General features: G+C 35.7%; 1 protein-coding gene across 4 annotated transcripts in view; it reads right to left on the bottom strand.

Moving 5' to 3' along the window:
- mical2a (microtubule associated monooxygenase, calponin and LIM domain containing 2a) overlaps positions 1-26,162 on the bottom strand; it is a 93,047-nt gene that overhangs the window by 54,871 nt on the left and 12,014 nt on the right. For all 4 annotated transcript variants that reach the window (XM_089118234.1, XM_089118184.1, XM_089118170.1 and 1 more), the window contains 4 exons: positions 19,566-19,923; positions 7,059-7,266; positions 6,151-6,267; positions 1,333-1,434 (listed from right to left, as the gene is read on the bottom strand). In XM_089118234.1, coding sequence (XP_088974360.1) covers positions 1,333-1,434; positions 6,151-6,267; positions 7,059-7,266; positions 19,566-19,820 — 682 coding nt within the window. In that variant the 5' untranslated portion in view covers positions 19,821-19,923. The remainder of the gene's footprint in view (positions 1-1,332; positions 1,435-6,150; positions 6,268-7,058; positions 7,267-19,565; positions 19,924-26,162) is intronic.

The raw sequence follows: 26,162 nt of genomic DNA, 5'->3' as shown, positions 1-26,162 counted from the left end.
GGACACACATCATCAACTGAAACGTGTTCAAAAACCCTGAGAGCTCCTCGAGAGCGCATGCTGATTCGCTGAACTCATTTGTAACCGGTGGGCGGCTGGTGACATCATGCAGTATCGCTTTTCACAGCACAACTCGATTTTATGGCTTGGATGAAACAATTCTCAGGACTTCAGCCAAGAGCTCAGGACAAATTTTAAGAGTGGCTGAGATAGGAGAAGCTTAACAACGAGAGGTTTTGGGTTATATCAGAAGAAGCTGTTTAAAGGAGTAGTTCACTTTAAAAAAAAAAAACTTGTGCTGATAATTTACTCACCCCCATGTCATCCAAGATGTCCATGTCTTTCTTTCTTTCTTCAGTCGAAAAGAAATTAAGGTTTTTGATAAAAAACATTCCAGGATTTTTTTCCATATAATGGACTTCAATGGGAACCAAACGGTTCAAGGTCCAAAAGACAGTTTCAGTGCAAACTGTTCAAAGGGCTTTAAACGATTCCAGACGATGAATAAGGGTCTTACCAAGCGAATCGCTCACTCGTTTGATAAATAAATAACAAAATTTAAGTTTTATAAGCTCAAATGGTCACCTTGCTCTGTTCTGTGATACGCGTTCGTGACTCTCCTGTTCGAACTCGTTCATCAAAATGAACTAATCTTTTTCTGAGTCAATTGGTTCGTTTGGTTCGTTGAATGAACCAAATTACTCGGAAAAAGATTTGTTATCTGGACTCGTTTGTCTGGAATCGTTTAAAATCCTTTGAACAGTTTGCACTGAAACTCTCATTTGGACCTTGAACCGTTTGGTCCCCATTGAAGTCCATTATATGGAGAAAAATCCTGGAATGTTTTCATCAAAAACCTTAATTTCTTTTCGACTGAAGAAAGAAAGACATGGACATCTTGGATGACATGGGGGTGAGTAAATTAGCGGCAAAAGTTTTTTTAAAAGTGAACTACTCCTTTAAGGCTAAGGCTAGCACCAGTTTTGCTTGTGTTTAGCATTAGATATTTGAAAAAAAGTTAAACTTTGGTATGTAATCCATTTGATGGATACCTCAAATTGTGTGACTTGAGTGTGCTATTGCATATGACATGCTATTTTAATGTACATGCTCTCATATTTTAGGTAGGTACAAATTTAGTTACTGCTAGAACAGTTTGCAATCATAGAGCAATGATTATTATAGCCTCTTAGTTACTGTGCAAACAGAGAGGGCTGCATGTGTATTTATTTTAGTGGACATAATATATGTAATTCAGTATTTCAATTCTGGACTGTTTTTTAATAACGACTGAGCAGCAACTCCATCATCCTCAGTCATCCGAGTTCATACCTTCTAAAGAGTTTCGTCTCCCATCGGCTCCCACCACCACATCAAAGTCGAAGTCGGCCACGGGATGATCCGCAGGCCGGATCTCTGCCCTCCAGCCCGGCCCTGCAGAAACACACACATTCAGCCTGAGAAATACAAATGACAAATCACAAATGAAGCTGTCCTTAAAGGAGAAGTTCACTTAAAAAGGAAAATTAGCCCATGATTTATGGTGCGTTCACATGCTATGGTAATTATGGTAAAGCCAACGTGGAAAATGCACATGAACACCCACTGGGTAGCATGTAGAATATTTTGATGCACGAGTTGCCGAGATGAGATAACCTTTGACCTTTTCAAAATGGTGGAGAGCAACGCGAGAGTCGTGCATGGTAAAAATAGGTACTATTCATGATCTAGAAAATATACAGCATATTATTTAGCGTTTGAGTTTTGATAAATCATTTTCTTGCTGTAGCAGATGACTTAAGCAATCTAAAATAGTTTTTCGAGTCAATTTGTTCGTTTCGTTCGTTGAATGAACCAAAAGACTCGGAAAAAGATTCGTTCATTTTGATGAACGAGTTTGAACAGGAGAGTAATGAACACGCATCACAGAAAAGAGCAAGGCGAGCATTTGTGCTTAAATAAAACGTAGTTTTTTATTTATTTTTGAAATGACCGATCATTTCGCTAGATAAGACCCTTATTCATCGTCTGGAATCGTTTAAAGCCCTTTGAAGCTGCACTGAAACTCTCATTTGGACCTTGAACCATTTGGTTCCCATTGAAGTCCATTATATGGAGAAAATCCTGGAATGTTTTCATCAAAAACCTTAATTTCTTTTCGACTGAAGAAAGAAAGACGTGTACATCTTGGATGACATGGGGGTGAGTAAATTATCAGCACAAGTTTTTTTTTTTTAAAGTGAACTACTCCTTTAAAAATGATTTTTTTTTCTTATCACATCGCTTCAGAAGGTCTTTATTAAACCCCCGGAGCCATGAGGAGCGCTTTTATGATGGATAGAAGCACTTTTTGAGCTTCAATCTGATGGTTGTAATCCACTGCCATTATAAAGCTCAGAAGCGTCAGGGAGTTTATTAATATAACTCACATTGTATTCGTCTGAAAGAAGAAAGTCATATACACCCAGGATGGCTTAATAATAAATTAAATCATGGGCTAATTTTCATTTTAAAGTGAACTACTCCTTTAATCTCCCCTAAATAATTCCTATAGTGCAATGAGGTCAAATGAAGAGCAACATGTCACGCTTTTCAGATGTTTCCACTGAGAAAACGAACCAATATAATCTCCACGTTTCAGAAGAGATTTCAACAATGTCATTCAGCAAAAGTCTGAATCTTAAAGGGATACTCCACTTTTTTTTTTTTTTGGAAATAGGCTCATTTTACCACTCCCCCAGAGTTAAACAGTTGAGTTTTACCATTTTCGAATCCATTCAGCCATTTTTTTTTATATTTAGAAGAAGAATATCAGTAACCAGACAGTTTCTGGTCTCATTGACTTCCATAGTATTTTTTTTCCCTACAATGGAAGTCAATGAGACCAAAAACTGGTTACTGATATTCTTCTAAATATCAGAAAATCGGCTAAATGGATTTGAAAATGGTAAAACTCAACTTTTTAACTCTGGGGGAGTGGTAAAATGAGCCTATTTCCAAAAAAAAAGTGGAGTATCCCTTTAAACATGAACTCAAACATTTTTCTATCTACAGTATATACTGTATTCTCTTATTTCACCCAAAGAACTTTAGAAGAAGCATCTCAGAGTTGATACAAATCTGGGAAGTCTCCCAAACTGTGAAAGAGAAACATCTGAGCAATATTTTCTCCTCAGGGGAGGACAGGAGCTGGGTGGAGCAACAGTACAATAAATACAAATATGAAAATATTTCAAAACACTTTATCCAAGTTCACATCTGAGGGACCGTTTCTCGCTCGTTGTTTAAAATAAAAATAATCTGCTAAATGGAAACAGCTACATATTTCAACAAGCCTAGCCAATGTTTTTCATGTAAGCATTATGTAATCTTGCCTTAAACACTATGCATTCCAACAACATATAGTCACAGCCAGGCATTCAGCTATTATTAATAAAAGCCAACCATAAATGTCACATGTTCGGAGTACAACTTAAGGGCAAATAAACCAGAACAAGATCCAACTGAACTGCATCCAGGATCATGGCCCAGCAAGCACTCGTTCTTAATTTAGAAAGCTCTTTTGTTTTTATCAGCGTGCTGTCATTGCTTCTGAAGGGAGAGAGATGGATTGCTAATGGGCTAGAAGTTTAGAGGTCCAATCACAAGCTTGTTGTTCTTCCATAGAGGACCAAAGTGCCCACATATGGAAACATATGCGCTCACAAAAGCCCTGGACCGATGAGATCTGTTTCCAATTACCAAAATCAACTAATTGTTTCTTCATTTCTCTGATCTCTGTGTCGTTAAACGAGAGTGTGTTATGAGTGAAGCTGCGGTGGATGCGAGAGGGGCGAGTGATGTGGATTTGAACACTTTTTCATGGGCATTAAAATTGCATTAACAGCTCTGCAGGTGTTGTTCGGTTGTCATGGAAACGGTTATTATATTGCGGCAGGAAGAATCTTCCTGGTAATGACAGATTGGCCCTAAAAACCGTAAACCGATCTGAAGAAAATGCTGTAATGCAGAGAGACAACAAAATCAAAAGAGCCAGAATACATCAACATTTCAATATGAAGCTTAAACTGTGGGATATAAAAATGATTACATCAAAGTAATGGTATTTTCAGGGTAGAAACAGGCTTTTTTGCTTATTCAACAAATTAGAAAGCAGACAGGGACTGATCAGTGAAAAGTTTGGACATGCTTGACTATTGTCTTATGCTTAAATGTTTAATTTTAGAGCATTTTCAGATCGTTTGCTTCGTTCTGAAACAGGGACTTAATTCGTTACAATGTTGCATTTCCTTTTCACAAGGCATAAGACAATAGTCAAGCATGTCCAAACTTTTCACCGGTGTTATAAATGCACTGACTGTTCAGTCTCTTTCTGCTTTCTAATTTGTTGAATAACCAAATAAGCCTGTTTCTACCCTAAAAATACCATTACTTTGATGCAATCATTTTCAAAGCGTACCGAAATGTGTTCATGCAAATCACATGTGAGGAAAACCTGTCCTCTTATTTGTCCGAGTTTCCTCTGCGTCATCCATCAAGACAGATTGACAAATCTGCCAAAGAGCTTATAGACTTTATCTTTAGTCTTATTTGAATGTAGCCGTCATTCATGCTCTAACTGATAAATTATATATATTTAATTATATTTAAAATAATATATTGATAGTGGCTCCCTGACATGCAAGATAAATTACCCAACTATATAAAAGCATTAAAATATACTTCCATCTCATACTTTTTTCAATCACCATGTCCCTTTAGGTGCTCTGTAGAATGCATCATTTCCTTTCTGAATATAGTATTCGGCTTTGGGTACATCCCTATTATACTGTATATACAGTGATGTGAATAAGTTTGGATACCCATGCTAAAGTTGCCTAAAAAGAGGAATAAAAAATCATCTTTTGGATGTTGATCTTAATGCCTTAATTAGAAAAATGAGGAAAACTCCAACCTTTAAGGACACCAATTTTCTTTGTGAATGAATAATGTATCGTAAATAAATAAATGTTTTTCCTTAAAATACAGGGTGCATAAGTCATGTTAAATTCCCATAGAGTCAGGCAGATTTTTATTTTTAAAAGCTAGTTATTTCATGGATCCAGGATAATATGCATCCTGATAAAGTTCCCTTGGCCTTTGGAATTAAAATATCAAATATCCCCACATCATCACACACCCTTCACCATGCCTAGAGATTGGCATGGGGTACTTTCCATAAGATCATCTTTCAATGCAAATCAAACCAGCTATTAGGCTAACTGAAGTAAAACCATGCCAATATTTAATTCCAAAGGTCAAGGGAACTTTATCAGGATGCATATTATCCTGGATCCATGAAATAACTGGCTTTTAAAAATAAAAATCTGCCTGACTCTATGGGAATTTAACATGACTTATGCACCCTGTATTTTAAGGAAAAACATTTATTTATTTATTTATTTATGAGACATTATTCATTCACAAAGAAAATTGGTGTCCTTAAAAGGTTTGATTTTTCCAATTTTTTTTAATTAAGCCATTAAGATCAATATCCAAAAGATGAATTTTTATTCCTCTTTTTAGGCAACTTTAGCATGGGTGTCCAAACTTATTCTCATCACTGTATATGAAGAGTTCAGATGCAAAAGCCTCTAAGTGCCATTTGAAATTTTCTTCTAGAATGATCATTTTTATCAAGCTTGTATATTTAAGTTCAGTTATTTCACTTAAACAACAATTAATAGGTAAACTTCATTGCAATTTAAGTGAAATTACTGAGCTTAAATATACAAGCTTGATACAAAATATCATTCTAGAAGAAAATTTCAAATGGCACTTAGAGGCTTTTGCATCTGAACTCTTCATATATATATATACTGTATATATACAGTACATTAGTGCTGTCAAGATTAACACATTTTTTCCGTTTAACGTGTTAATATACGTGTCATACTGTATGTATGTATATAGACACTGAAGAAGCTAAAACATGAAATAGTTTTGTTAAAACATTTCTTGATCGCTGTATAATTCCCATACTTCCATTCGTGTTATTTTATAGTTTCGATGACTTTTCTAGAATGTGTGAAGCAGCAGTCACAAACAATGAGAAGGGTGTGTCCAAACTTGAGCGACTGACTGCTAGTCGTCTGGGGTCCTCAGTCTCACCCTCATTCTCCTGGTCCTCTGGAGGCTCCACCAGCTTGACGAACTCCACATTAACGTGAAACTCCACACCGAGAAGCAGAGCAATCTTCAGGAGCATGAGCTGCAGCTGCCGAATGCCTGCCAAACCCAGCCAGAGCAAGAACCATTAGCCTCACAGTCACGCTAACACGGCATCGCTTGCAAAAACACCAACCAGTAAAACTAACAGATGTGAGAACAGAAATATCATCATCGGAGTGGCGGGAGAGTCATCCAAAAATGAACTTTCTATCATCGTCTCTGTTCCATACTGTGAAAATGGATTATGACCGGGGCTGTCAAAGTCTTAAAAGAACAAAAAGCAACATAAAAGTATTTCATATGACTTATGTGCTATATTACGAATCCTGAAAAGCCATTCGATAGCTTTGCATGAGGCCAAACTGAAATGTAAGACTTGACAACCACTGGTCATCATCCACTTTCACTGTATGGACATTATTCTCTTCTTTTGCATTTTCAGAAAAAGAAAAAGATATATTTTGCATTTGAGTGACAGTGCGAATGAGTATATTGATGAAATATGTTAAATATGCTTGATAAAAACCATGCTCATATATTTTAAATATTACTATTTAGGTTTAATGTATTTTTATTTAACTATTGTTTAAATTTAACTACAATAACCTTGCGAGTTGTTCTTCAAATCATCAACCTATTAGGATTAAACAGTATAGATGTTATTTCTCTGTAATTCACTTTCCACAATAGTCTCATATCCTGCATGTGTACTGTAGATAAAGGAAGGGCTGTCAAAAAATGAAAAGGAGAACTAAAAATGACTTCTGCTTTAAACAAGGGAGGTTTGATAGGTTGCTTATAATTTGTTTAAATGAGCATGGAGAGTGAGAAGTTGGTTCAGAACTCACTGATGTGGTCTATCGCTCCAGCACAGAACTTTCCGTAGAACTTCTTGGCCCCTAAGCCCCTGAGGTCATGAATGGTGTAGGGCCAGAGATGCAGGACGTTGTTCCTGGAGAATGTATCTCTCTTCTCGATCACCACCACTTTGGCTCCGAGGAGAGCTAACTCGATGGCAGTCCGCACGCCGCACGGGCCGCCTCCAATTATCAAGCACTGAAAGTTACATTTAGAGATTGAGAGAATTAGCAGGGCAAGATTTTAAACAAGGTCACTAATTTCTTTTCTTTTTTTCCTTATGAGCATGAACATCAGCCAGGCGAAAAAAGAAATTTGTAACAGTGACATCTTTTGGTTTTTATCCCTTATACCACAACTTAATCTCAATTATACATATATATATATATATATATATATATAATAGTGTGTGTGTGTGTGTGTGTGTATATATATATATATATATAATAGTGTATATACATATATATATTAAGAAAATATTTTTTTTACGAATAAATAAATAAATAAAGTATAATAATAATTTTAAATTATATATATATATATATATATATATATATATATATTTTAAACAATTAAAATCTTTAATTATTATTATTACTTTATTTATTTTTTCGTAAAAAATATCGTATTTTCATAATATATATATATATATATATATATATATATATATATAATAGTGTGTGTGTATATATATATATATATATATTTTAGAAAATATTATATTCTTTAAGAAAAAAAATAAATAAAGTAATAAATAAAGTAATAATAATAATTTAAAATGATAATTATTTAAATATATATATATATATATATATATATATATATATGTATGTATGTATATATATACGTATATATATATTAAACAATTATAAATATTATAATTATTATTATTACTTTATATTTTCGTTAAAAAATGTATCGTATTTTCGTAATATATATATATATATATATATATATATATATATATATACTATTATATATATAAAAAATATTTTATATATATATATATATATATATATATATAAATAATATTATTTTATAATATATATATATATATATATATATATATATACAGTATATACACACACATATATATAAATAATATAAAATATTATACTTTTATAAATTATATATATATATATATATATATATATATATATATATATATATATTATAAAAGTGCATGAATAATAATTTAAAAAATAATTAGAATAAGTAGAATAAAATTTATAAAACAGCACAGAAAAAAGGAAAAATTACATATATATATATATATATATATATATATATGAGTTTTTTCCTCTTTTACACTCTCAGTAAGGGAGAGACAGGGTCTCCACGTTATCATAAACACATCATGATGACCTGAGGCTCTAAATATTACACGTTCATAATTAGCAATATCTGACATGAGTTCGATCCATTCAAGGTCACTATTTTTATTTTAAACAGAGGAGGTACGGGACAGAGGGTGATGATTTAGTTTTCACTGCATGCCTTTCAAATTCCACACAAGAAGGGAATAAAGACGTCTAAGATCTTCCTCTACTGGACCTCTGTGCACTTTTTAATACCGTGAGTATTATTCTTAAAATCAAGGAGCCTATTTTACTCTACAGTGAGCAAACACTCTTTCAGAAAGTATCCCTGAAAGAGAAAATCTAAGCAAACAAGCTCAAAGAAAATGAAGCACTAATGCAAATGTTTATCCAAACAACTGTGGCAATAACTGGAGGCGCGTGTGTGATTTCATCAACATTAAACCATAATTACAGTCATATCAAAGGCATGATTCATGCATCAGGCTTATACAGATGCGAGAAGTCAAGACGTCAGGATCCAGGACGTGTCTGGGAATGCCTGCTGTGGGTATGACTTCATCATCCCTCTGGTTTGGTGATGAAAGATCACTTTTTATGTGGAGAGATGAGCCACGTCTTGCACTCATGCAAAGCTTTACCTCATTCTTAGTCCAGATGGTACAGTGTGACCTTTTTCTTCTTGATCTTTTCATTTCCCACACACACGGTCAAACACGACTTAGTTGACCTCAAAATAAGGAAGCAATAGTGAATGCTTCCCGTCACAGTGCGTGTACAGTAAAGACTCTCAGCCTGTGCTGTGATCAATATTATGATACACTCGGGTTTCAGCCCTTCCTGATCCTGGAGCTTATCATGTTTTTATAGACCTCGATGTCTGTGTGTCCCTGGTGCTGTGTCAGTGGTGGCTATTTATAGATCCCAGCTTGCTAGAAGCACAGAAAATGTCATTAAAAGGCCTTCAGCTTCCATTAATACAAAGTAAGACAGCTTTTGTTTGTTTGTGTGTTCGGTGTGTGTCCACCAAATGTCCCCACAAGGATAGTAAACGAAGTACATTTTGATCTTACACTCTCAGAAAAAAGGTACAAAAGCTGTCACTGGGGCTGCACCTTTTCAAAAGGTACACTTTTGTACCCAAAGGCTGCATATTAGTACCTTAGTGATACATAATAGCACCTAAAATGTTCATATTACCACCTAAAATGGACATATTAGGACCTAAAATGGACATATTAGGACCTAAAATGTACATATTAACTCCTGAAATGGACATATTAGTGCCTAAAATGTACATATTACTACCTAAAATGTGCATATTAACACTTAATGTACATATTAGCACCTAAAATGTACGTATTAACACTTAAAATGTCCATTATAGAATCTAAAATATACATATTATCACCTAAAATGTACATATTAGGACCTAAAATGTACATATTACAACCTAAAATGGACATATTAGATCCTAAAATGTACATATTAACACTTAAAATGTACATATTAGCACATAAAATGTACATAACTGCATACAGAGAAAGCAAGTTTTAAACCCCTGAATGGAAATATGTTATTTATCAGTGCTTCAGGTATGAGGTTAATATCTGTTACTCAAAAGTACACACAGACCTATTGATGATTTCAACCATGTTACTCACAAATATACAGAGCCAGCAGCCTGTTCTGGCGTAAACGCGTTTCTATAACACGCATTGTGTGCACTATAAAAAAATATTGTTGGTTTAACTTAAAAAAATAAAGTAACCTGGTTGCCTTGAAATTTTAAGTTGATTGAAATGGAAAAATCGAGTTAATACAATGAAGGAGAATGAGTTAATCATCAGAAAATCAAAATATTACGTTATATGAACTTAAATTATTTAAGTTGATTTGACAAAAAAATAAATACCTACATGTGTATGCACGTAAAAATTCACTTTAGCGTATAAATTGCACGATAAACACAATGCGTGCAATAAAGAAGCATTTAGTGTGATCGGGTTGGAGCCAGACACACTCCTTTTGATACCTGCCATTTGGTTTCTTAAAAAAAAAATACACAGATACTTTCAACTCTACTCAATAACACACACACAGTCCTACTGTGTATTGATGCTTTCATCTGTTCTACTGGATGGACCAGTTACCACCAGCACAGACTGACAGGCCAGGTGCACTGTCTCTGTTTGACTTTACCTTAACTAAAAGCCACAGAGATTGAACAAAGGCAGCCTATTCAGAACCGACACAGAGGCACGCAAGCACTGCGGAGAGAAGATTTACCATTCCCACAGACCAATGAAACGCTCCATCAGTCAGAGCCGATATGAACACAATGATCAGCCTTTTGTTTCTGCTCATTCACACCCTGAAACTGAGCAGAGCAATAGTCCAGAGGTGAAGTTTCCTGGTGACTCAGCATAGCGTGTTTCCCATCCCTCAGTGGGTGCTCAAAATCAGAAACAAACTTTTTTTAGGTGTTTTTTTCTTTTTTTCTTCTTTTCTTTTTCACAATAATTGCCCATAATTAGGAAAAATAACCAATGACAGCTTTTCCCCCTGAATGTAATCAAATTGAGTGCAATAATCACCAAAATGACCATTACCGCCGCGACAACTGCCGCAGCAAATCCACCGCGGCAAAAATAAACCAGTCGCATTTTAAAGGAGTAGTTCACTTTTCAAAAAACTTTTGCTGATAATTTACTCACCCCCATGTCATCCAAGATATCCATGTCTTGGAAATTAAGGTTTTTGATGAAAACATTCCAGCATTTTTCTCCATACAATGGACTTCAATGGGAACCAAACGGTTCAAGGTCCAAAAGACAGTTTCAGTACAAACTGCGAAATGTTCAAAGGGCTTTAAACGATTCCAGATGATGAATAAGGGTCTTATCAAGCGAAACGGTCGCTCATTTAGTAAATAAATAACAAAATTTAAGTTTTATAGTTTAGTTTATAAGCTCTATTCTGTGATGCGTGTTCGTGACTCTCTTGTTCGAACTCGTTTATCAAAATGAACAAATCTTTTTCAGAATCAATTTGTTCGTTTCGTTCGTTGGAAAAAGATTCGTTCATTTTGATGAACGAGTTCAAATAGGAGAGCCACAAACGTGCGTCACAGTACAGAGCAAGGAAACCATTTGAGCTTATAAAACTTAAATTTTGTTATTTAATTATTAAATAAGCGATCGTTTCGCTTGATAAGACCCTTATTCATCGTCTGAAATTGTTTAAAGCCCTTTGAACAGTTTGCAGTTTGCACTGAAACTGTCTTTTGGACCTTGAACCGTTTGGTTCCCATTGAAGTCCATTATATGGAGAAGAATTCTGGAATGTTTTCATCAAAAACCTTAATTTCTTTTCGACTGAAGAAAGAAAGACATGGACATCTTGGATGACATGGGGGTGAGTAAATGATCAGCAAAAGTTTTTTGAAAAGTGAACTACTCCTTTTAAGTCGTTCGCGAAATGACCACCAGGTGGTGCAATGGGACATTTAGCGAAAGCAAAACGTAATTATGTAAAAGTAGCATACATTTTAAATAGAATACAGCAAACTTTTATAGCAGAACATTTTATGAATCAAAAGTGAAATCAAAAGTCAGTGGGAATAAATTGGGTGCAATCAATGACGCTAAACAATTGAGGAATGAAAAGATTGAAGAGCTCTTCTCTCGCGCGCGCGACTGCTGAACAACCGAACTCTGGGCATTTCTCAGTGAGAAAACTTGTGGACGAGTGGTAGAACTTAGGTTTCAATCATTTTGATGACACTGTTCCAATAAACATGGTATTTATAAAATGACCATGCATTTCCATTTTACACTAAACGAATAAATCTCATCCAACAGATTGACTGAATTTACATCTTCAAAAGCAGTTCTGTACATCTACATATTGTAGTAAAAACATCTGAGACAAATGTAATACTAAAATGAATTATAACTGACAACATTAAATCTCCAGAGTGGTGAAAAAACATCCTTTGAGCAATAAAAATCCTATTTTTCTAAATCCAGCCAATCCCTGCACACCGCTGCCACTTCAGGATGGTTCAGCCTCTTTTAAATCATGGAAAAGTCTGCAGGATAGGAATTGACGGCATGACCTGCCAGATGAAACTTCCTGGTGAAAGCCACGGTATGTGTTGAACCAACAGTCACTTTACACAAAGCCCAGAGGAACAGAGACCACCTCATGGCAGGACCAATAACTTAAACCAGGACACACTTCTAACACACAATGTGATCACTTTGGCTCAGACATCACACCACTTAGAGAAAGCTGCTCGATAGACCGAAGCAGACCACCAGGAGAGAGGTCTGGACTCGCAAGCATTGAGAATAAAATCTTTTAAGGATGGCGAAATGGACTATACGGAACAGAAGTCCTGGTAATGCCACTGTATGATTTGTTGACATTGCCCAAGCAATCATGAGTCATAAAGTCACAGCTGTAAGCAGCCTGCACACATGCTCAAACACACACAAAGAGAAGAACTTGACTTTCCCAATGTGAAAAACAGTGCCTCTTTGCGTGGGCTCACGAAGTCTGGGTCTGGAACTCACACTGCTCAGAGTTGAGGAACGGCTCCAAGTATTAACCACAGAATCCGGTAGTGAAACCACTACACCACCCCTGAAAACAGCCCAAAAATGTATAAGGAGGTATTTAAAACTAACTTTTTGTGTCAACTTTTATTTAACTGCTGCCCAATGTGAGACTCCATTTACTGAGTCATTCTGTGAAACGGAATGCAAATTTTATAAGACAATTAATAGATTTAAGGGGTAAAAAATTGCACTGTGCCATCTTAAACAAAAGTTAATAAATACTAATAATATACATTTTGACACTATACCGTTCAAAACTTTGGGGTTAGTACATTTTTTTTACCGAAACTAAAACTTTTATTGAGTAAGGATGCATTAAAATGATAAAATATGACAGTAAAGACTTTTACATTATTACAAAATTGTTATATTGCAAATGCTTTTCTTTGAAACTTTATTTTCAAACTGTGCGTTCACACCGGACGCGACTAGCACGTCAAATTCGCGTCTACCGCGTCTAGTTTGACGCTTGACCACTTTGTCCTAATTCACGCGTCAAAGTTCAGATTTTTCAACTTGGACGGCAGACACGTGAATGCACAAACAGCACTAGCTAAATCATTCGCGTGTAACACGCTTAACGCGCCAGATGTTCAATTCGCACCATTTGCGCGAACTTGATGTACGAATGAAGCGTATTCGCGTCTTCTGCGCAGCGCATGCCTCATTCGTGCCGCAGGAATTTTTTACGTGTGTAACGCATATTTGCATTGATATATATATATATATATATATATAATTTTAAAAACAGTTTAATTTAGCTTAATATTTTTGTTAAGCTATATATATATATATCTATATATAGTAAAAACAGTATAATATTGTTTTAATATTATATATATATATATATATATATATATAATTTTAAAAACAGTTTAATTTAGCTTAATATTTTTGTTAAGCTATATATATACTGTATATATATAGTAAAAGTATATATACTATATTACTATATATAAGTATATATACTATGTAGTATATATATACTAAAGTATATATTTCCTATATATACTATATATACTTTACTATATATACTAAAGTATATATACTATATACTATAGTATATATAGTATTTTACTATATATAGTAAAAACAGTATAATATCGTTTTAATATTATATATATATACTGTATATATATATATATATTTAATTTTAAAAATAGTTTAATTTAGCTTAATATTTTTGTTAAGCTATATATATAATATTAAAACAATATTATACTGTTTTTATTATATTTTTGATCGAATAAAATGCAGCATTGTTGAGTATAAGATACCATACAGCAATAATAAAAGAAAACTAGCACATCTTGCATTACTCATAATCAGAATCTACAATTCCAAAAAGTTGTGTAATAATCACTGATCCTAATTTACATATACGTTGATAAAAATGAGACCGGAAACAAAAATACCACGAAATGAAAATACAAAATCACTCTACAGTGTTAAAACTATTCTCACATGTCTAGCTTGAATGTCTAAAGTTTCAGATAAAGGCTCTGATTGAGTCTCTGCAATGGTAATAAAGCCAGTATAAAACAATAAAACAGGCAGCGACGGGCTGTCCCGCTGGTTGATAAAGAGAGAATGAGCTCATATCCTGGGCAGACTGTGAATCTGGCAGACAGTTGGAGGCTGGTGAGCAGTGATATCATGTCACTACTCCTAAAACACACCTTTTTTTTCAACTCAAGTCAAGTCACAACAGGATGAAGGGGCAGATGGTCCATTATTCATCAGGATGTTAAAACACATTTGCGATGGCAGTTTAATGTGCAGAATTTCCAAAGTAAGCCATTTGTATGTTGGCTTTCCAGAAGAGTAAAGACACTTTCAAAACATTGCATTGTGTCTCTTTCAGCAATTCAGCATGTCAACTTGCTCAACCAATGGTGTGAGTTTGAGGCAGAACAAGCTGTTTGTCTGATCAATGGCAAATGATCAATGAAAGGGGCTCCAGAGGTATACAGTAATATACTATAAAATGCTGGGTTGTTTTAACCCAATTTTGGGTAAAATATGGACAAACCCAGCCATTGGGTTACATTTTTAAATTACATTTTTAACTCAAACGGGCTGGGTTTGTCCATATTACCCAAAATTGGGTTAAAACAAGACCAGCATTAATTAGTGTGTACAATAAAAAATGCTGGGTTCAGCATGTTGGCTATTTTAAATATTTCTGTGTAGTTTTTCTGTAACAGCTGCAAAGTGAACAATGCACCGCCACCACTATGAAAGTTTAAAGTCCCTGAAACACAACGCGACATCGCTTTCATGTAACAAAGTTGACGTGCGCTCCACTGACTACAATAGGAGCGCTATCGATCTAGTGTGCTAGCATCGTAGCTGTGGTCGCGCTATGCGTTTCACTGGTTGAAACTTAAATGTTCAAAAGGTAACGCTGTTTTTGACGTAACTTTGCAAACGTGAGACTGTCATTTAATTAACTGGAAAATCCTACTAGATTTCTTCCCACAGATTCCCATCCGATGTTGCTATTATAATGTCTTAAAAACACGCTAGTATTTTCATGTTCATGTGAAAGACTGACTTGCCAATGAATAAAAAAAATGGTATTTGAACTGTTCAACAGAGATTTTAGAGTGCATTTTTATTAGGGATGCACGATATATCGGCCACCATATCGGTATTGGCCGAAATTTGTTCATTTTTATGTTATCGTTATCGGCCCGATAATAAAATTTGGCTGATATATTGAAGCTGATAAATAATTAAATATTTCCTTCAACACTTGAGATGCGCACTGTTCAACACGATTGGTCTTAATTGCTTGAAATATGATTGGAATCAAAAAGGAAAATATAGTTAAATGTGCTGTCATATCGGCTACATGAAATTATAATGAGAACACTATAATCGTGTTAGGGAACGGATTTTAATTGTGAGACTTTTGTTTTTGCAATCTGGCTTTTAAAAATTATTTTTAAAAAAATTGGATTTAGATTTTCCGGCCGATATATCGGTTATCGGCTTTCAAATATAAAAAATATCATCAATATAGGCCAAAATGTTCATATCGGTGCATCCCTAATTTTTATTATTTTAAATGAAATGAAAAACCTTCAATATCAGGTTGACTGACCTAGCAATATGTCAAAAAATAACCTAGAAATGGTTTGTAACCAAGCATTTTTTAGAATGAGAAGTCATGCAAGTCTCATTTCAATAAAAATTTACCTTGCATGTAGGCTGGTTAAAACCAGACCATTCTCAGTTGTAACTGAGTTATGGTCTGGCAAAGCGTCATAGACAAATCATTTCCAGAGGGGCGTCGCCAACGGACGTCGCAGATAGACCTAAAACCAATCAGAGTAATGAAGAAAATGACGTATGCAGAGCGGCGGAGAAACATTTCCGAGTGTTCTTTGCACGGTTTTTAACAAAAAGGAAACGATGACCCGATGGCTGATTCGAACGAGTGATGTTCGACGGCGGCATCCATTTTTGTAATTTAGGCTACAAAATCTGCTTCAAAATCCCAGCGCTGTCGTCATTGTGTAAAGCCCGCCCCAATGTTTCTGATTGGTGCCACGATTTTGACGGACCAACGCGTTTTCATCCTAGGGCGTCTTATACTGACGCTTTTAAAAATTCGTCTAAATCCAACGCACACAGCACCCTTTAGTGTCAATAAAACACGCACAGAGCTTTGTTCGGTTATGGGTAGGTTTAGTTTTGTTGTAGGGTTAGGGTTAGACCACTAGGAGGCGCCTTATGGCCCATATACTGTATATCTGCGTCTCATATTGACGCTAAAGAGTGCCATGCATAGATATCCATAATAAAGGCTAGATGTCTCGTCCGCAGTGCTGGCAATGGAGGTCTACGTCGGCACCTGGCGGCCATCTTGTCACAGGCAGCTCGCTCACTCGTAACATTGTTTTAATGGTGCATGTACTTTTTAAATAACCATAACTTGCTTAAATTTTCTACCGATTTTACAATGGTTTGGTTTGTTATAAACGTCATAGATGTAGTTATAACACTGCATAATTATGAATAATAAGTGTATATAAATAAATAACCATCCAGAATTATAGCCATTTTAATAATGTTTCTAAGAAACCAAACCGTTTGTAAATACGAGATAAGAGTATTTGTGTTCGTGCTGATCACTCATCTTACATCAGAGCCCACCAGAAAGCTTACCTGTGACAAGATGGCCGACGGTGATGACGATAGAGACTCCGCCTTAAGACATCTAGCCTTTATTATGGATATCTATGGTGCCATGTGTGTTGGATGTAGACGAAAAAAGCGTCAGTATATGACGCCTCGATGATGGATGGATTAAAAAAAAACTAGCAAGGGTCAAATGCTTATTTAAACACTCCTATAATCCATTATGCAGTTACAGCATACATGGCTTGTCTGAAACAGTGCCATTAGGCAACGCAGCACTGGCTTTGATTAAACTGTGCAGAACAGCCTTTAGTCAGGACTACTGTACATAATTAACACCTTTATTACAAAGAAGTAAATTTCACTCTAAAAAGCTGCATAATTACACTGCTTCACATCAGAAACAATAGGCTGTTTATTGCCCTTATGTAGTGAACTTGTTAAATGATGCTCTCTTTGAAATACTTCAAACACTTGCTAACAATAAGTTGGGACTGGCTCATGCAGCCTTTCAAAGTGTGTGTGTGATGGGGAAGTTATCATAATGAACCGGCCAGTTTGATCTTCAGTTTGATGAGTGTAACTCACAAGCACACTGATCCCAAGTCAAACATTGAAGGCCCTTAAAGACAGTGGAAACTTAAATGTTAAACTTAGTCATTTTTTGACTGTACTAAAGCATAAAAAAAACATTATATGTTGGAAACATGCTAAGTTCACACACTTGTTTCTCCGAAAAAACACTTCTACAGCCAGTTATTTTACTTTGAAATGTGCGTTTCCGTGTCGCAACGTCTGTTTTTGTTTTGGTCCGTGTGATTCGCCCACTGCCAATTTACTCAATAGTATTTCCACACGCAGGGTTGCCAGTTAGTGGAAAACACAACGTATTGCAGCAATAGAAGCCAGCAAACAAACTGGGTCAGTGATTACAGAGCCAACCCGACCAAAAAAGCCATCTAAAAATCCATCTAAAAATCTCTACAAACAGGAGCATGTTAAAGGGATACTCCACTTTTTTTGGAAATAGGCTCATTGTGAAATAGGCTCACTGTTCTTTTTTTTTTATAAATATAGGATTTGTATTACATCTATATTCATTATAGTCGAATCGAGAATCAAATCAGGAATCGAGAATCGAAATCGAAAATTGAATCGAGAATCTAAATCGAATTGAACTGGGAGCTTGCGAATTGAAATCGAATCGAAATTGAACATGTGAATCGTGGACTAGACCAGTGAAATGATGCCGACTGGATCCGCCCACCTACTCCCAAAAAGATTAACCGCGAGCGAGCAACCAGGTTAGAGTTTTGCGAGCAGTGTACATGGGATTCTGCGCGCGCTCAAAGCACAGTTTTCTCCTCGCGGGTTACAATTCTGCGCGCAAAAGTAATATGCAGGTGCGACTTTCGCTTGTGCGCGCGCGGATCTTATTTCCTCTCGCGAGGATCTCAAATCTTCTCGCGATTATTGATATGATACTGCCGCCAAACCAGACGTGCAGTCTACCAATAGGCCGTGTGTCCACCAAAGTGTTTTTAGCCAGCTGAATACGCTAGGCTGAAGACGCCGTGCTTTGGGCGCTTGAGAGCGTTTTGGCAGCGCAGCGTTTTTTTCCGTTGAGACGTTTCGTTGCTATGATACAGAATATCCGCAGCAGTTTGAATGTTGTGACAGAATGATTAGTCCCGCCCCTCATCCACTGTGATTGGACGGCTGGGTAAAAAGTGACAGTGATGAGCGCTGTGTTTTATCCAAAGTTGAACATTTTTCAACTCCCAGCGACCAGTAAAAAACGCTGAGCGCCTCGGTACGCTCATGGCGTTTAAAAAACGTGGCGCTCCCATTGAAAACAATTGAAAACATACGCCAGGCGCGTAGAAAAATGCTTTGGTGGACACACAGCCTTAGCGTTTTTATCCAGCTGAAAATGCTAGACGCTCTGCTGAAGACGCCGTGCTTTGGGCGCTTGAGAGCATTTTGGCAGTGCAACGTTTTTTTCCGTTGAGACGTTTCGTTGCTATGATACAGAATATCCGCAGCAGTTGAATGTTGTGACAGTTGGTCGGTCTGGTATTAGTCCCGCCCCTCCTCCACTGTGATTGGACGGCTGGATAAAAAGTGACAGTGATGAGCGCTGGCGGTGTGAACAGGGCTTTACTGCGCACACACACTACTAATCAATAAAAGAGCTTGATGATGTCGCCACTAAAACCAGAGAGCACTCGTCTAACGAACAACATGTGTCTATGATATCATATAATGATGTCATAGCATACGAAAATCAGGGAAAATCTGAGAGGGGATCTATAAATGTTTGGTTTACAAAGGTTGGCCAGCTCATTTGAACATCATAACATATTCCAGTATTGTTATTGTCTTGGCATTCTGCAAGCGTTACCTTAATGCCCTCACAGGCTTTGCCTTTCTTGTACTCTTTTTGGCTGGCCCTCTTGTCCAGTTTACTCCACAGGGCTTTGGCCTTCCAGCACGTCATCACGCTCTTCAAACTGCTGTAGAAGGTGCTGTGCTCCAGAGGGTCCAGATCCAGGTAACTGCACATTATATTGAAGGCCTGTAGGGTACTTTTACAGTCAGTGGCCTGAACAAAGTTCTCAAACAGACGTCCTGCCTGCCCATCTTCAGCTTCGCCCATCGTCTCCTTTGTGGGAGTGTGGATGCTGTTGTTTCTGATATCTTGCTTCTTGCTCCAGTGAAAAGCTACACCCACACTACGGTCTCCTCACTCATGGCGAAATCTGAAAGAAAAAAAGAGTAAACGAAATGTGTATTAGTTCAAATACTTTCTGAATAAATGAACTGGGCCTGGCTATTCAGAACTTGTCGCCACTGCTAAAGTGGTTGGGTCAATGACACGACACTGTTTTTTTGTTTTCTCCTTTTTTACATATATTAAACAATGTTTGTTGTAGAATCATAGTGTTTAATCTCTATATTAATACTCATTTTATCTTTGGTAGGGCACAAGAAAAAAAACATCTCAGGGGGGTTTTGATTTTATATTTTATATTGAAGTGTTATGATATAATGAAGAAATATTTCTTGGGATTATTTTGTAAAATTTTTTAGAAATAGTTTTAATCGTGATTAGACACACCTAAAATAAATGTTGAAATACAGTATATATATATATATATATACAATATTCTGTATTTACAAACTTTTATGATACAGTAGGCTATATATATGCGTGTGTGTTAATTGATTATTTTGTATATATATATATATATATATATATATATATATATATATATATATATATATATAAATACACACACATGCTTGTATATTTAAGGAAAAAAATATGATTTATATATAAAAATATGTATATATAATATAAATTATATATATATCTATATACAGTATATACATTAAAATATTTCTTAAATATATACAAGCATGTGTTTGTTTTTATATATATATATATATATATATATATATATATATATATATATATATAAAATAATTATACACAGTGCACCCACATATATCATGTAAACACAAACTTTTATTTTGGATGCGATTAATCATGATTAATCATTTGACAGCCCTAATATATATATATATATATATACATACACATACACACACACACATATATATATGTGTGTATATAATATTTTACAAACATTTATGTTAGATGTGATTACTTCACAACGTGATTCACAACACAGATATATATTTAAATATAATCAATTTTTCTCACAAATTAAAGTCATTTGATGTGACCAAAATGAAGGGGGGGGGGGGGGGGGGACAAAACACATTTTGTGCCAAGGTCAGCCTAAAATCTCAGATATTTTGACCTTTTAATGAAAAGTCAAGACTACTTTAGGGTGTAAAATGTCATATGGTACATCAAAAAATAATAATGATATTTATAAAATAATAATTATTAAACATGTAATATATAAACTATGAATAAAATATATAAAAGGTAACACAACACAACATTTTTATGATTTTTATCACTAAAATTAAACTTTTAAAGTTTTTCAAAACAATTTAATACCAACACAAGAACTTTTTTATCTGCTGCAATTTAGGTTGCCATACTATTGCCTAGGGCAGGAGGCCAAACACACTGAGAAACCTACTCCTTCAAATGTCCGTAATCTGATACATTCAAAAGTACATCATCAACAACAACAGAAGACTTTGACAGGCCGAGCCTATATCGGTTACATCTCGACAGCGTTTGACGTCAGATACATGGGTTCATCCATCCGTAGACTCTTACTGTTGACTGGAGAGATAACAGCTGATGTAACCAGACTGCCAGTCATGCACTTTTGCAGAGCGCATAGAAAGAAAAACAAAAACTGTTTGTCTTGCGGCTTTGCCCGGCAGGACCGTGAACAGGACAGAGGTGCGCTTTTGCAGGCAGTTGGGGACACGTCGCTTCCCTGGCGAGCAACTCCGGAGGTGTGTATTTGTAGTGAACTCCCCTATAAGATTTCAAAGCCCCTCCACTTCCTCGAGATACTAAGCACACTTTAAAGACACCACACAACATAAGCACACTTTCACATAGAAAGCGAGACCTTTACTGTAAATATATCATTAGATACAAAATGTCTAAATGTTCATAATATAAAAAGTGCTGAAAACGGGATCATGTCCTTTCTGTTTGGAAATGAACACGAGAGATGCCTTGAAAGCACATGAAAGCAGACGTAGTAGGTTTGCTTTGGTAACACTAGACTCATTTTTCTTTGGGATAGGACATCCTCTTGATTTGGTGGTGAGCCAGAGTCAATGCCCAGAGGTATAAAGGAGATGACAGAGCATATTTATATCTTGCTCTTTTCATAGCCCTCTCTTTAAAAGGTGTAGTTACTCTATGACTTTCCTTCTTCTGAGGAACACAAAAGGAGATATTTAGCAGAATGTCCAAGCTCCACTAAACAAAAATATAGATACTAACCATGATTTTGTGAAGAAAATATTTTGCATAGTCATATTTGGTGCCTTTACTGCCTTAAGATTTTTTTTTGGGAATAGAGACTTAAATTTCTGTCTGTTCCTCACACAAAGCTCAATAGTTTGTAATTGTGTGCACAAGTCACAGGTTTTTATGGTGCTTTGTTGTCTTTTGAGAGCTTGAAGTAGGGGTGTGTGATTTGTATTGTCTACATACATCAGAATTGCTGTTTTAACTAGGGATGCACCAATATCAGCCGATAAAATCTATTATTTTAATAAGGGCCAACTATGTCCTGTCAATCAAAAGAAACGTGAAACTCGTGCTGAAGAAAATGTCTCGTGTTGAAGTTAAAGGACTAGTTCACTTTTCAAAAATCTTTTGCTGATGATTTACTCACCCCCATGTCATCCAAGATGTCCATGTCTTTCTTTCTTCAGTCGAAAAGAAATTAAGGTTTTTGATGAAAACATTCCAGCATTTTTCTCCATATAATGGACTTCATTGGGAACCAAACGGTTCAAGGTCCAAAAGACAGTTTCAGTGCAAACTGCAAACTGTTCAAAGGGCTTTAAACGATTCCAGACGATGAATAAGGGTCTTATCAAACGAAACGATCGCTCATTTAATAAATAAATAAATCAGTTTAAGTTTTATAAGCACAAATGGTCGCCTTGCTCTGTTCTGTGATGCACGTTCGTGACTCTCTTGTTCGAACCCGTTCATCAAAATTAACGAATATTTTTCCGTTGAATGAACCAAATGACTCGGAAAAAGACTCGTTCATTTTGATGAACGAGTTCGAACAGGAGAGTCACGAATGTGCGTCACAGAACAGAGCAAGGCGAGCATTTGTGCTTATAAAACGTAAACTTTGTTGTTTATTTTTTTTAATGAGCGATCGATTCGCTTGATAAGACCCTTATTCATAATCTTAAAGCCCCTTTAAACAGTTTGCAGTTTGTACTGAAACTGTCTTTTGGACCTTGAACCGTTTGGTTCCCATTGAAGTCCATTATATGAAAATCCTGGAATGTTTTCATCAAAAACCTTAATTTCTTTTCAACTGAAGAAAGAATGACATGAACATCTTGGATGACATGGGGGTGAGTAAATTATCAGCAAAAGTTTTTTCAAAAGTGAACTACTCCTTTAAGGCGGCAATAACTAAAAATAGCAAAGATAAAGCAGGCTCTATTCACTCATAGTTTAAAGGTACAAACCAGTCGAGGAACTAGCACAAAAACACATGTTTTGAACAACATGAGGATGAGTAAATGAAAACCAAACTGTAATTCTTAGGTGAACTACTGCTTTAAAAATAGACATGGAGCTGAAATATGGGCAGGAGTGAATGCATCTCTGCAATTACCTGAATATTTCAGTGCTTCCATAAAGTCCTCCCCCCCAACCCCTCTCTCTCTCTCTCTCTCTCTCTCTCTCTCTCTCCTTGTATATAAATATCATTAATACGGCTATAAACTTGCAGTCAAACATCCACTTCTACAGTGAGGCACAATTCAGTCAGCGTTATGGGGAACGGTGGCAGTTCTAGGCAGGCCAGATCTCAGTGCCGGTGTGTTTTTAGGACTCTGTTTTGCTAACGGTGGACTAAGAGAGGGGATGTGTCAGCTCTTGTCATGTGGGTGTTAGACGAACTCCCTCTGGAGACAGACGCGCTAATGCTCGCGTTCACTGCATTCCAGACGCCGAACATAGCTGTCCATCAGACCACACCTCTACACTCTTATTTACATGATACGAGAACAGGCTCCGCAGAGACTCCACACTGGATGGCAACCGGAAAATATGAGGCTGCAAACAACTTAAACTTACGGGTTTGTCTTATGAAACTACTGGATTAAGATGCAATGCATTACAAAGTTATCAAATCATGTGATCTACATACCAAAAGACAGACAAAAAGACTTTAAGTTCTATCACTTCCTTCTGAATATGAATTCTGAATGATAAATCATTCAAACTGTGTTATGTTACATGTTTAATTGAATCCAGTTAATCTTGGAAACAAAATACTTTTGATTTTTGTTTAAAAGGTCAATGACAATCAGCGTATTCGATAATGAAAAATAAAGTTTTTTAAAATCGAATTTGTGCCAAGTTATTCTTTTTACTTTTTGCAAAAATCATGTAGTTTTTATTCAATTTTTAAAAACTTCTATTTTTTTTTTAATCTAAAAATATCAGGTGATGTAACCCTCAAATAAAGCATTACTAACCCGATCTCACAGCAATTAGTACGAATTTTACGAGGTGGCTTATTCATAACAATTCGTACGATCTCACTTTTTGCTAAATCGTACATATTTTACGAGTTCGCCAATTCGTATGAATTTGTACGAATGACTTACTCCTGACCCCGCCCCTAAACCTACACAAATTGTACAAATTCGTACGAGTGAGATTGTATGAATTAGTACGAATGTGTACTTTTTGCATTTATGTAGTTTTTATTCAATTTTGAAAAACTTCTCAATATTTTTCTTAATCTCTAATGAGCCTAAAAATGTCATATGGTGTAACCCTCAAATAAAGCATAACCAACCCGATCTCACGGCAATTCGTACGAATTTTACGAGGTGGCTAATACGTAACAATTCGTACAACCTCACTTTTTGCTAAATCGTAGATATTTTACGAGTTGGCCAATTAATGAATTCGTACGAATGACTTACTCCTGACCCCGCCCCTAAACCTAGACAAATCATACGAATTGGTACGAGTGAGGTCGTATTAATTAGTGCGAATTTTTACTTTTTGCATTCATGTAGTTTTTATTCAATTTGGAAAAACTTCTCAATATTTTTTTAAATCTAATGAGTCTAAAAATGTCATGTGGTAGAACCCTCAAATAAAGCATAAGAACCAACCTGATCTCACGTCAATTCGTACGAATTTTACGAGGTGGCTTATTCGTAACAATTCGCACGACCTCACTTTTTGCTAAATCGTACATATTTTACGAGTTGGCCAATTCGTATGAATTCGTACGAATGAATTAATCCAGACCCCGCCCCTAAACCTAGACAAATCGTACAAATTCGTACAAGTGAGGTCGTGTGAATTAGTGCGAATTTGTACTTTTTGCATTCATGTAGTTTTTATTCAATTTTGAAAAACTTCTCAATATTTTTTTAATCTAATGAGCCTAAAAATGTCATGTGGTGTAACCCTCAAATAAAGCATAATAACCAACCCGATCTCACGGCAATTAGTACGACTTTTACAAGGTGGCTTATTCGTAACAATTCGTACGACCTCACTTTTTGCTAAATCGTACATATTTTACGAGTTCGCCAATTCGTATGAATTCGTACGAATGACTTACTCCAGACCCCGCCCCTAAACCTAGACAAATCGTACGAATTCGTACGAGTGAGGTCGTATGAATTAGTACGAATTTGTACTTTTTCCATTCATGTAGTTTTTATTCAATTTTGAAAAACTTCTCAATATTTTTTTTAATCTAATGAGTCTAAAAATGTCATGTGGTGTAACCCTCAAATAAAGCATAATAACCAACCCGATCTCACAGCAATTAGTACAAATTTTACAAGGTGGCTAATAAGTAACAATTCGTACGACCTCACTTTATGCTAAATTGTACATATTTTACAAGTAGGCCAATTCGTATGAATTTGTATGAATGACTTACCTCTGACCCCGCCCTTAAACCTAGACAAATCGTACAAATTCGTATGAGTGAGGTCGTATGAATTAGTACAAATTAGCCACTTTTTAATCACTCGTACGAATTGGTCGTGAGATACCGTTGAATATGACATTGCTGTTTGGACCATCCTGAATTTTTGACTTTAGGCCTCCCAAAATCAAAATGCATTGTTGTATCTCTGGTGTAATGTACAGGTGATCCAGGTTTTCAGTGCAAAATGTGCTTACAGACTGTATACTGCAGAAATAGTAAAAATAGTAATGGTGGTATGCTAATCTGACATAGCCAGAGACGTTCCACTGAATAATTTAATTACAGAAACGCTTGTGTTAAAACATCATAAACATGCAACCGCTTCA

This window comes from Pimephales promelas, chromosome 1 (genome assembly GCF_988280905.1).
Source record: "Pimephales promelas chromosome 1, fPimPro1.hap1.1, whole genome shotgun sequence".
NCBI classification, from domain to species: Eukaryota; Metazoa; Chordata; class Actinopteri; order Cypriniformes; family Leuciscidae; genus Pimephales; species Pimephales promelas.
This window is presented reverse-complemented; position numbering and strand designations above follow the sequence as displayed.